The sequence below is a fragment of the Acipenser ruthenus genome, chromosome 1, assembly GCF_902713425.1.
Source record: "Acipenser ruthenus chromosome 1, fAciRut3.2 maternal haplotype, whole genome shotgun sequence".
Lineage (NCBI taxonomy): Eukaryota > Metazoa > Chordata > Actinopteri > Acipenseriformes > Acipenseridae > Acipenser > Acipenser ruthenus.
The window spans coordinates 110,227,549-110,240,806 of NC_081189.1; the positions used below are offsets into that span (position 1 = coordinate 110,227,549).

At 39.7% G+C, this 13,258-nt stretch overlaps 1 protein-coding gene across 7 annotated transcripts in view; it reads right to left on the minus strand.

The window, feature by feature from the left end:
* Window positions 1-12,912, minus strand: part of fam113 (family with sequence similarity 113) — a 34,464-nt gene extending 21,552 nt beyond the window's left edge. For 4 of the 7 annotated variants that reach the window (XM_059033922.1, XM_059033927.1, XM_059033908.1 and 1 more), the window contains exons 1-4: window positions 12,717-12,912; window positions 11,251-11,350; window positions 10,556-10,635; window positions 9,468-9,700 (exon numbers count right to left, since the gene is read on the minus strand). In XM_059033922.1, the coding sequence (XP_058889905.1) occupies window positions 9,468-9,700; window positions 10,556-10,635; window positions 11,251-11,323 (386 nt within the window). In that variant the 5' untranslated portion in view covers window positions 11,324-11,350; window positions 12,717-12,912. Of the gene's footprint in view, window positions 1-9,467; window positions 9,701-10,555; window positions 10,636-11,250; window positions 11,351-11,898; window positions 12,173-12,716 lie in introns of those variants that run through there. The other 3 variants (XM_059033912.1, XM_059033921.1, XM_059033915.1) reach the window with 3 other exon arrangements.
* Between the last annotated feature and the right edge of the window lie 346 nt (window positions 12,913-13,258).

Below are 13,258 nucleotides of genomic sequence, written 5' to 3' on the forward strand. Positions count from 1 at the left end.
TTTGCACGACAATCTATGTCAAAGTCAGGGTTCGATTTACAACACTAATAAATATATAGAATTTTTTTTTGCAAAAACTCCAAAAATGCCAATTCAGAAGTATTCATACACTTTGATGCTATGTTAGTGTCGTCTACAAGGTGCTAAAATGTCAATATAATGCAGAACCTAATTACAGACAAGTCTAGAAAATGCTGGATTGTAGGTGAACTTTCTTAGAGAGTATAAAAGGGTTTGGCATAGGATGATTGCTGTCTTTACCAATAAGTCAATATGGGACAAAGTAAATATCTATCAGAAGATCTTAGGCAGAAAATTCTTTGTCATAAAGCTGGAGAAGGATACAAGCAGATTTCCAAGCATTTGAATATCACAATTTCAACTATGGTTTCTATTATCAAGAAGTACAAGACTCATGGTACTGTCACAAAGCTCCCTCAGTCTGAAATAAGAAGATTCTTTCACCAAGAACAAGTAGTATTGCATGGTGAAGGTCGCAGGCCAAGGGAAGAAAAAAAAAAAGTGCTTAAAGTTTGCAAAACGGCATTTAAATGATGGATATGGGTTCTGGTCAAAGGATTTGTGGAGTGATGAAACAAAAACAACAAGAGCTATTTGGACACGCTGATATTCGTTACGTTTGGAGGAAGTCTGGTGAGGTATACAAAGAAGAGAACATCATACCTACTGTCAAGCATGGAGGTGGCAATATCCTTCTATGGGGCCGTTTTTCCACTAATGGCACAGGTAATTTAGCTCCAACACATGGTAAAATGAATTCCATAGCATACCAAAAGACAGTAGCCAATCATTTGAAAGCAGAGATGAAAAGTGAGGAAAAATTTAAAAAATAAATAAATAAATAAATAAATAAAATAAAAATAAAAAGTTGAAGTGGTAGGAATCTGGGATCCACTGCAGTGTTGGATTTTTTTTTTAAGGAACTGAAATTGAATGAAGTTAAGATTCAGATTACACCTGAGATTAGAATGTATACCAAATAAGTGAACTTTAACTGCTGGATTCACAAACCCAGAGATGCCAATACTTGAGTGAACAAAATAGCACCTGCCAAGCAAAATTAGGTAAATGTTTTTTGGTTTTTTTTTTTTTTTTTTTTCCCAGGACGGTAAAATAGGGTCTGTGAAACTATGCAAGTATCCAGGCAAAAAGTTGGAAGCCGAGCGCCGCCCAGGGGCGTGGGCTTAGGTCAGCCAGGGTGTCCTTGGCTCACTTCGCACTAGCGACCCCCACAGTCTGGCCAGGTGCCTGCGAGCTTGCCTGTAAACTGCCCAGAGCTGCTTTGTCCTCCGATGCTGTAGCTCTGGAGGTGGCTGCACGGTGAGTCTGCAGTGTGAAAAGAAGCGGTCGACTGACAGCACACGCTTCGGAGGACAGCGTGTGTTTTCGTCTTCGCCGCTTCAGAGTTAGCGCGGGGGTGGCAGTGGTGAGCTGAGCTCAAAAACAATTGGATATTCTAAATTGGGAGGAAATACAAAAAAATTGGCGACTACTAAAATTAAAAAAATGATTTGAGAAAATATATTTAGTTTAAAGTGAAATCTATTTTTTCTTACCTGTGCACAAGAGCTGAAATAAAACGCTGTACAGCATGTGTTTTAATGTTCTTGTTCCTTTGGATCTCAAATGCAACTTGTTTACATCAGAAAGTCACTCCCTTTTAATTGTTAAAGGGCAAAAAAAAAAACAAAAAAAAACAACTATGTACACATTCAATTGTTCTTGTTAATTTCTATTTGTGGCATCTTTCTTTCCCTCTTTTTATCTTTAAATAATAATACCTAAACATTGAACCTACAAAATACTTTGTGCGGCACACACAAGGCAAGAGCTCTTGAACTTGAGCTAATCATCCACTTGTTTAGTATTGCAAATACATCCAAGCTTTTAATATGAAAATGTTTATTTTAAAGCACAAAGTTGACATTTTCTGCTTAATTTGTTACCATGGGAAAAAAAAAAACACAAGAAAATAGTGCTAATAAAAACACCAGTTGCTTGTCATTATTATTATTATTATTAATTTCTTAGCAGACACCCTTATCCAGGGCGACTTACAATTGTTACAAGATATCACATTATTTTTACATACAATTCCCCATTTATACAGTTGGGTTTTTACTGGAGCAATCTAGGTAAAGTACCTTGCTCAAGTGTCCCCTACCAGGGATTGAACCCACAACCCTCCGGTCAAGAGTCCAGAGCCCTAACCACTACTCCACACCGCTGTCATGCAAGTTTAATAGAAACATTTTTAAACTTAAGGGTCCTTCTATGGGAATCAAATGTCTGGCAACTTCTTGTTTTTCAAAAGATGCTTGTTTAAATATGGGGTGTATTTTATACAATTCGCTGGATCACCATGTTTGTCTCCATCAACATCAGGTCACAAAGAAAATGCAGACGACAGGCTGTAGTTACTGCGACGCGTATTTATTATGTCTACATGTTTTCTGCAGAGAATATGGCTTTCCAACGCCTTGTACCCTCTTGATCCATAATCAGGGGTTCACATAACTGGTACGCAGGTACGAATGTGGACCAATACAAAAATGCGGACTTCATTGTTGTAGAAGACGCAAGCGTACCGTCGGTATACTTAACAGGAAAGCATTTATAATAAAGGCAGGAGATGGTGCTCACAGTCTGAAGGTGAGCTATACATGCCATATATATATATATATATATAAATACTTCACTAAAATGGGGGTGGGGGGGGGGGGACAGTGTAAAAGCAGAAAACCGCCAATCAGCAGAGATTTTTCATCTCTCCGAAACCCTCTGCTACAAAATTTAAAAGCACAACTGGACATTCCAACACAACGATCCAAATCGCACATCAAAATCTACTTCAGAATGGTTGAAGAATAAAATCAAGGTTCTGGAATGGCCTAGTCAAAGTTCCGATCTAAATCCGATTGAGAATCTTTGGTATGAGTTGAAGGCGTGCACAAGAGAAGTCCTCGAAATTTAAATGAAATGGAACAATTTTGCGTTGAAATAAATAATTTTAAACATCTATTTCTTGCAACATTACACACAAAAGACAACACACCTCCGCCCAGGAGAGCAACCACCAAGAAAAGGTGTTAAAACCAATCCTCGCCGAGGACACCTGGAAGCTGCTAGAGACTGGAAAATGCTGGCAGATGTTGGTCAACGGCTTATTTTTCCACCTGAGATTGCCACCACTAACCTTCGACCAGATATTGTCTTGTGGTCTGGATCAGCACGCCTTGTTCACCTGGTAGAGTTAACAGTGCCATGGGAGGATGCTGTAGATGAGGCGTATGAGAGGAAGAAACTGCGGTATGCTCAACTAGCCACTGAAGCGGAACAGCGAGGATGGAGAGTCCGGGTTTACCCAGTGGAAGTGGGTTGTCGAGGATTTGTGGCACACTCTACAACCCGGTTTCTCAGAGACGTCGGATTCAGTGGCCAAGAGTTGCGTCGCAAGAACTTATCTGAAACTTATCTGAAACAGCAGAGAGGAGCAGCAACTGGCTGTGGTTGAGACAGAAAGATTCTGGCTGGGGATCTCAAGCACAATAGAAAGAAAGAAATGCTGATGTACAGGCAAGTAAGCTGGGCCGAGTTGAGTGGGGGACGGAGGGGGGTGTCGTGGGCTAGTCGACGAAACACTGAGGATGGAAGGTGCCCACTTGAAGACCCCAGAGATGTACCCTACTTAGCTCAATCCAGACGGTTGTCATGCTGATGCGCTGGGGAGGCTGTACTATGGTTGATCCCCGGAGCCAGCATCGCAGCCGTTGTGTGCTGATGCGCCAGGGAGGCAAAATAAGCTGATCCCTGGAGCCAGCATTACACTTCAGCCATTAACACCAGACAGAATGATATCTACATCATCATATGGAAGGAAACGTAAACGGATGGAGACACATATGGATCACATTAGTTTACTGTAAAGCTACGTCTTAGTTGGTGCTTATCTTGGCGAGAGCAGAGTTCAAATCAGCATGAAGTTTTAACATCTACTCTCGTGGAAATCATTTTTTCCTCATCCATAAAAGCAAAACTTTTGCTACGAAATTCTGTTTGAGAAATTTCTAGAAATTGTAAATTTTCCATTGGGCTATGTAAACTTTTGACTACAACTGTACATATACAAAAACACACACATTATTATATTTACATATATATATAAAATGTGTGTATATATATATATATATATATATATATACACATATATATACACATATATATATACACACACACACACATTTTATATATACAGTACTGTGCAAAAGTTTTAGGCAGGTGTGAAAATGCTGTAAAGTAAGAATGCTTTCAAAAATAGACATGTTAATAGATTATATTTATCAATTAACTAAATGCAAAGTGAGTGAACAGAAGAAAAATCTAAATCAAATCCATATTTGGTGTGACCACCCTTTGCCTTCAAAACAGCATCAATTCTTCTAGGTATTTTCTTCTAGGGATTTTGTAGGCATATAGTCAGGTGTATAATTAAACAATTATACCAAACAGGTGCTAATGATCATCAATTCAATATGAAACACAATCATTAACTGAAACAGAAACAGCTGTGTAAAGAGGAATAAAACTGGGTGAGGAACTGCCAAACTCAGCTAACAAGGTGAGGTTGCTGAAGACAGTTTACTGTCAATAGTCATACACCATGACAAGACTGAGCACAGCAGCAAGACACAAGGTAGTTATACTGCATCAGCAAGGTCTCTCCCAGGCATTAATTTCAAGGCAGACAGGGGTATCCAGATGTGCTGTCCAAACTCTTTTGAAGAAGCACAAAGAAACGGGCAACGTTGAGGACCGTAGACGCAGTGGTCGGCCAAGGAAACTTACTGCAGCAGATGAAAGACACATCATGCTTACTTCCCTTCGCAATCGGAAGATGTCCAGCAGTGCCATCAGCTCAGAATTGGCAGAAAACAGTGGGACCCTGGTACACCCATCTACTGTCCGGAGAAGTCTGGTCAGAAGTGGCCTTCATGGAAGACTTGCGGCCAAAAAGCCATACCTCCGAGGTGGAACAAGGCCAAGCGACTCAACTATGCACGAAAACACAGGAACTGGGGTGCAGAAAAATGGCAGCAGGTGCTCTGGACTGATGAGTCAAAATGTGAAATATTTGGCTGTAGCAGAAGGCAGTTTGTTCGCCGAAGGTCAGAATTAATGGTCTCCTCAATGCTGAGAAGTACAGGCAGATACTTATCCATCATGCAATACCATCAGGGAGGCATCCGATTGGCCCCAAATTTATTCTGCAGCATGACAACGACCCCAAACATACAGCAAATTCATTAAGAACTATCTTCAGCGTAAAGAACAAGGAGTCCTGGAAGTGATGGTATGGCCCCCACAGAGCCCTGATCTCAACATCATCGAGTCTGTCTGGGATTACATGAAGAGAGAAAAGCAACTGAGGCTGCCTAAATCCACAGAAGAACTGTGGTTAGTTTTCCAAGATGTTTGGGCCAACGTACCTGCCGAGTTCCTTCAAAAACTGTGTGCAAGTGTACCAAGAAGAATTGATGCTGTTTTGAAGGCAAAGGGTGGTCACACCAAATATTGATTTGATGTAGATTTTTCTTCTGTTCACTCACTTTGCATTTTGTTAATTGATAAATATAAACTATTAACATGTCTATTTTTGAAAGCATTCTTACTTTACAGCATTTTTTCACACTTGCCTAAAACTTTTGCACAGTACTGTATATATATATATATATAAAGAACATAAGACAGTTTACAAACAAGAGGAGGCCATTCAGCCCATCTTGCTCGTTTGGTTGTTAGTAGCTTATTGATCCCAGAGTCTCATCAAGCAGCTTCTTGAAGGATCCCAGGGTGTCAGCTTCAACAACATTACTGGGGAGTTGGTTCCTTTATCTAATCTCCATTTGTGACCCCTGGTCCTTGTTTCTTTTTTCAGGTCAAAAAAGTCCCCTGGGTCGACATTGTCTATACCTTTTAGGATTTTGAATGTTTGAATCAGATCACCACGTAGTCTTCTTTGTTCAAGACTGAATAGATTCAATTCTTTTAGCCTGTCTGCATACAACATGCCTTTCAAACCTGGGATAATTCTGGTTGCTCTTCTTTGCACTTTTTAGAGCAGCAATATCCTTTTTGTAATGAGGTGACCAGAACTGAACACAATACTCTAGGTGAGGCCTTACCAATGCATTGTAAAGCTTTAACATTACTTCCCTTGATTTAAATTCAACACTTCTCACAATTTTATATATATATATATATATATATATATATATATATATATATATATATATATATATATATATATATATATATATACACACACACACACACACTATATTATTTATTTTATATATATTATATATACACACACACTATATTATTATATATATATATTATATATCATACATACATACTATAAATCTTACGAATAAATATCAATGATTGTACCACCCACATACATTTTCGCTCCATTCCTCCCCCGCCCCCGATGTGATTATAAAGCTTGTGCACAACAACTGAATGCGAGGGGTAATTATGCCTTGGTAGCATGATGAGAAAAAAAAACACAACATTTACAACAAGCCTAAGCAAGTTTAACATACTAGAGGATTGTTACTAAAATATTTATTCCAAACAGATTACAGTACTTGGAATGTAATCTATATAAACTAGACACAAGTTTATGAAAACCATCTTTTGATTCAGTGACAGCTGCAGCATCATGCACTGCATCTTGTTACTGTACCATCTAACCTTCACTATCTGTCAAACACACAATGCGGAAATCCCTGCCTAAAACAGAATAATAATAATAATAATAATAATAATAATAATAATACCTTGATTTACTTACCACAACATGCATACCGGCTACAGATCAAGCTGATCGTAAATCCAAATTTATTTTAACGTTATTGTACAGTTAAATATTCATTATATACGAGTTAATTTTGAAACTCCAAATAATTGCAAACTACATAGTCAGTTTTCTTCAAATGTGCACGATTTATTTAAAGGCGGATTACCAGGAAGACAAGCCTGTTGTCCTGCTCTGGATTCAAGGCGGTGCGCTTTTTGTTTGTTTACATCGAATACACAGAGGGGTGTACTTAAAAAGCATTTTCAAAACCGAGTCGCTGGTAGGATGGGAACAGCAAATCAGATGCTAGTTAACACCATTGCACATCTGCAATGCCATACAACAGTTATGCTTGGACACCGATTCATATTACAGCTCTATTGGTAGTCCTTCCGTCATGCACCTGTGATCTTGACCATACATATACCACTTCCCCTCATGCTGCTCTGCATGCAGTTCCCCACCCCAACGAACTGATGCACATCAAACATGTGGATGCCACATTAGACATTGATCATAGCAGTGGAATTCATAGAGGTACAGTGTGATGTTGGGGCCACTATTATGCATTTGTCTCCTATTAGACCTGCATAAGCAGTGCCCCGAGATACAGGAACCCCCAACACACTGGCATGGCAGTAGACCTCATACACCTAGTGGACCATGATGATGGATGTCTTGTCATCTGCAGAGAGTAGGAAGTTGTTCATCAACTTATGATGGCTGTCTGATTGCTCGTGTTGCCTTGCCCCTTCCACTGCTCGTAAGGGGGTGGGAGAGAATGCAGAGTTGCAGAAAACTTTCCTTGATGCACTGTATCGTTTGACAATTATGGATAATCAATCTTGTGCATCGTTTTTGTGTGAAGGGCAGCAGTGTGGAGTAGTGGTTAGGGCTCTGGACTCTTGACCGGAGGGTTGTGGGTTCAATCCCCAGTGGGGGACACTGCTGTTGTACCCTTGAGCAAGGTACTTTACCTAGATTGCTCCAGTAAAAACCCAACTGTATAAATGGGTAATTGTATGTAAAATAATGTGATATCTGTATAATGTGAAATAATGTATAATGTGATATCTTGTAACAATTGTAAGTCGCCCTGGATAAGGGCGTCTGCTAAAAAATAAATAATAATAATAATAATGAAGGTTTAAGCAAAGAATCTTATTTTTTATTCAATTTGGAATCGGCAATTTTTTTGCATTAAGCGCAGAGCTTTTCTGCGCCCCTCAGGTGTGACTCACTGAATCTGCATGTGATTGAGCTCACCAGCTCACCTTCTCCCCTCTGCCCCGCCCTCTGCATGTGTTTACTGATGGGACTGCATCTGTGCAGGCGTCTCCAAAGTAACAGAGCAAGTTAAGGGTGTTGTGCTAGAATTACAAATACTGTGACCAAATTACAACGCCTTCTGGAGTTCCGATGTTTGGCAATCATTTTCTAAAGTAAGACGGAAAGAGAAGTAAATAAAAGTAATGTTTGGGATACTCCGTTAACACAACTAATTTGCGTGACCATTTAAGGAGATGCAGAGGCCACGCTAGCCTTTAAAAATGTGCATTTGTAAAAAAACATACCATCTCAAAACCTGCATTTTCAACCAGAACGCTTTTACATATTGCATTAACAGTTATATTTTCCCAGTGTAACTATTTCTGATTAACGAATTTAACATGCAAAACAGTACAGTATAAATAACGGTAGTAGAAAGTGGGTCCCATTTCACCAGGTTTACTGGAACTAAATCACTCTGTACCTAGAAAAGTTACCATTAGATTTACTTAAATCAGGAGTTTAATTATTTGTTTTATTATTATGATATTTTCTGCTGATTATGATATTTCTTTTAGTCTTTAGCTTGTTCTGTTTGTTTCTCAGTCACTGAGTCACAACCCGTTTGCATATCACCTGGCTCTGTTTCACCATCAGATTCACGCCGGTGTAACAGAGGATGACCATGTATCTTTTAAAAATGGAAAAATATAAAACACTTAAAAAGGAGCCAACGTACCTGGATACGTCCCACACACACACAGGAGCCAACGTACCTGGATACGTCCCACACACACACACAGGAGCCAACGTACCTGGATACGTCCCACACACACACACAGGAGCCAACGTACCTGGATACGTCCCACACACACACACAGGAGCCAACGTACCTGGATACGTCCCACACACACAGAGGAGCCAGCGTACCTGGATACGTCCCACACACAGGAGCCAACGTACCTGGATACGTCCCACACACAGGAGCCAACGTACCTGGATACGTCCCACACACACACAGGAGCCAACGTACCTGGATACGTCCCACACACACAGGAGCCAACGTACCTGGATACGTCCCACACACACACAGGAGCCAGCGTACATGGATACGTCCCACACACACAGGGGAGCCAGCGTACCTGGATACGTCCCACACACACAGAGGAGCCAGCGTACCTGGATACGTCCCACACACACAGGAGCCAACGTACCTGGATACGTCCCACACACAGGAGCCAACGTACCTGGATACGTCCCACATACACAGGAGCCAACGTACCTGGATACGTTCCACACACAGGAGCCAACGTACCTGGATACGTCCCACACACAGGAGTTGACAATCAGCACATCTGGTTGTGGCCCTGCCTGGAAGTCTGCCAGGACGCTCTCCACATACTTTGAGTAAACACGGGTCAGGAAGTAGAAGCGGACAAGGTGATGGGCAGAACGAAACTGCCGTACCTCCTTGTACTCCGTCCCATTGGTCAGTCCACCAATCTTCCCGCCTTCCACCAGGAAGTCTTGCTCAAAGTTCAGCTCCCCCTAACAAGGACGGAGCCAGAAGCCCACCGGAAACGGTGTGTTTTAAAAGACAGGCAGTAACAGAATACAATATTACTGTATTGATCTGCAACAACTAGAATGTTTGTAACTGTCACCGATTATTCCCTGGGGATATTAAAGTAGTGTATAATTTAGAGTACTCTTATTTCAACATTCTATTTTCAGGTTCTCTTCTCCATGGGAAACTACAATTTATGTAGCAAAACATCAACCCATTAATCTGTATTGCAGCCTGGGTACCGATTGCAGACGGTGCTGTACATGTGATGAAACAGGAAACATGAAAGAGGTGATGGTAACATGGTCATGATAAGAGGAAGTAAACCAAACCAAAGTGTTTTCTGAAAATCGTTATCCGTACTGTGTGTCACCAAAAAAAAAAAAAAAAGGCAATCCAATTTGAGTAAAAGAGAGCGCATCAACTTGTGCTACTGCAGCTTTAAGCCTCACACACAGCGTAGGGATCCATTCCTATTTTTCAAAAACAATTCCAGTTCCAATTCCCATGCCCTTTTAATTAATTCCAACACATCATTGATCAAAATGTGCAATTACCAGCATTCTGTTATAATGAGCTCCTTACAGTGGCAACAAATTACTTAAACTGAAGTCCCTGTTAGTCAATTCAATTGGCTTCAAATGAAAGCAGTTGAACAATTGCAACTATGATTAATGTCTGTTAAATATCAAATTCTACTTCCTTTGAAGGAATTGTAAATTGATTTTAAAAATGAATTGTAAAATGGAACAGGAACTTAAACACAAATTGACCCCAAACCTGATCACACACAGGTTTGAGAAAGAAAACTGATAAAACTCTCCGAAACCTGTTACCTTGGCTCGGAGTTGAGACACTGTAAGAAAGCTGTCCCTCTGCAACAGCAAAACCAGATCCTTGTAAACGGCACGCTGAACTGCAAGGGGGAGAGAGGAGAAACAGGTTTACAGCTGTGCAATGTTCTGCATTGGAAATATTATTATTATTATTATTTATTTCTTAGCAGACGCCCTTATCCAGGGCGACTTACAATCGTAAGCAAAAATAAACAGCTGCATAGTAGCTGAGACATCCAAAAATAAAAATCGGACAAGATGTATTCAAATTGAATATGTTGTATTATATAAGAACATAAAATGTACGAACAAAAGGAGGCCAATCAGCCCATCAGCGCTCGCCCAGTTCCTAGTACTGCAGCTGACTGATCTCAAAACGGTCAAGGTGGGTCTTGCCAGAGCCAAGTGAGCTTGCCTCAACAATCTGACAAGGGAACCCACGTTTTGAAAACACATAAGCAATACAATGAAATTCAAAGGTAACAGATTAAATCAGTGTTTAACCAGTCTGGGTAAGGCGAGACTTAAACACTTTCTTTAATTCTTTACTGGAAAGCATTTTAGACCAAATTAACAGAAAAACACTTTGCAGGAATGCAAGCCAATATTTCCTGGTATTACAGTATAGAGAAATGCCAAAATCACATAGTGGCCATCTGAAATACAGCATAGGTGATGTGAAACTTCATACTCACTTGAGTCCCCTAGGATCACAACAAACTTGTTGTGTAGCAGAAGGCGAGCATGTTCCCTGCATATATCCTTCATGCCTTCAACCGTTTCAAAACTATACTGCTTAAAAAAAAAAAAACGACATGCAAACAATTTAATACAATGATTGTAATCCATTTCAGGAATCAGTAAGGCATGGTTCTCCCCTGAAATAATAAAACATAAGGCAGGGTTTTCTCCCCTGAAATAACAAACATAAGGCATGGTTTTCTCCCCTGAAATAATAAAATAGTCTTAATATTCCAGCCACGTGGTTAAGTATTTAATATAAAGCTACTTTACAAAGGTTTAAGGCAGCAGTGGTATAGTATTGTTCCTTACGTGTGACGGTATGGCGGATTTTGAGAGTGCAAATGTGATTTTTGTGATTGAGTAGAACTGAGAGGTTTGATCATTTATGTTTTTTTTTGTTTTGTTTTTTGCATAAGCACCACCTTCTATCCAAATCAAAACGCACATTTGTCCTAAGGTACACACAGGCAGAAACTAATGGTATATACAGAACTTCAAACTGCACTTTGTTAGAATGTTTATAGCTCATGCACAGCAAAAACTATTTTACAGAAATAACACTGCATGAAAAAAATACTATAAAATGCAACTTATCACACATGTATTTAATTGTTCCAACAGCAGAAAGTTCCAGTTGATCTCCAATCTCTTCTGTTTCCAGACCAGTAGCTTGTGTCCATCAATTCGATTTCAAGTCCCTTAAAGTAGCCTTAAGCTTTCTCGGCCTTAACTTCTCTGCTGCTAATTTCCTCCAATAACTTTTCTAACAAAGAGTATAACCGCCAGGCTATTGGAAAAGACTGGCTTCACAAATCTGTAAGGATCACTGTTCGTAAAAAAATTGCACTGACCAGTCCTGGGCAGTGCAGACTATTTTTTTTTTTTTTTGGTTTATTGGAATTGCAGTGCCCAGCTGCAAGCGCCACTCCTCGCACCCAGACGTTTGGCCTTGGTAGAATGAGCAACAAAGGAAGAGATACTAGAAAACCAGATAAAACAGCCCAGGAACTTCTCCCCGCTAACATCACAGACTATTGCCTGCAAATCATGAATTTATACAAAACAAAAACAAAACAAAAAAACACATTATGGTATGAAGTGAACGTGTAGTAATGTGTTTGTGGCGAGTCGTTTTTAGTAACGAACCAACAGGCAGACGTGACAGAGGTTGTAAACATGAATTCAAAATTATGTATTTAATCAAATATTTATGTAGAAAACATGCGGTTAATTTACAGCAGCATAGTTAAAACAACGTCTCAATATTCAACTGGAGCAACACAAGTTTTAAAACTGGAACAAGACTGACGACTTTTCTTTATGTACAAAAAACGAACTACCTTCAACTTCGACACACTTTCAGTGAAATAATACATACGAAAGTAAAACGACAGAAAAGGTAATTTCGCTTGCTTACCTTATTGTAGTATTTGTATTTATTTTTTTGCAGTTTCCTTTATTAAACTACTTCAATAGTAGTTTCGTCGGTAGGGGGTAATATTTATTTAAGGATTCGTCAATTGGGCAAGGTTTGAAACGCAAGTCACATGTGGTCGTCTTAAATTTTCGGTGCAGCTGCATGAGACGTCAAATCCCGCGCACGACGCCCCCACATTTACGTAGTTCGACTGCAGCGATTGTCCAATCAGCACTGTTACTTTTCTGCGCGGTGTTCTGTTGATTTGCAATCAGGGGCCACTGGATCTGACGAATAAATGCGTGGTTATTACGCTGTGATTACTGTAAATGTTACGCCAATACTACAGGATATTAAAATTCAATTTAAAACACTGGAAAATACTTCTTATCGAAACGTTTGTCGTCAGATTTATTACGTTATTTTACCATTCCAAATGCAGCACTGTTAAGCGTGTTATTTGTAATAGTATCATCTGAAACAGCATCCATAACTATTAAAGTGTGCATAAAGTACTCTTTGTTGAACATGTATGTGGACCA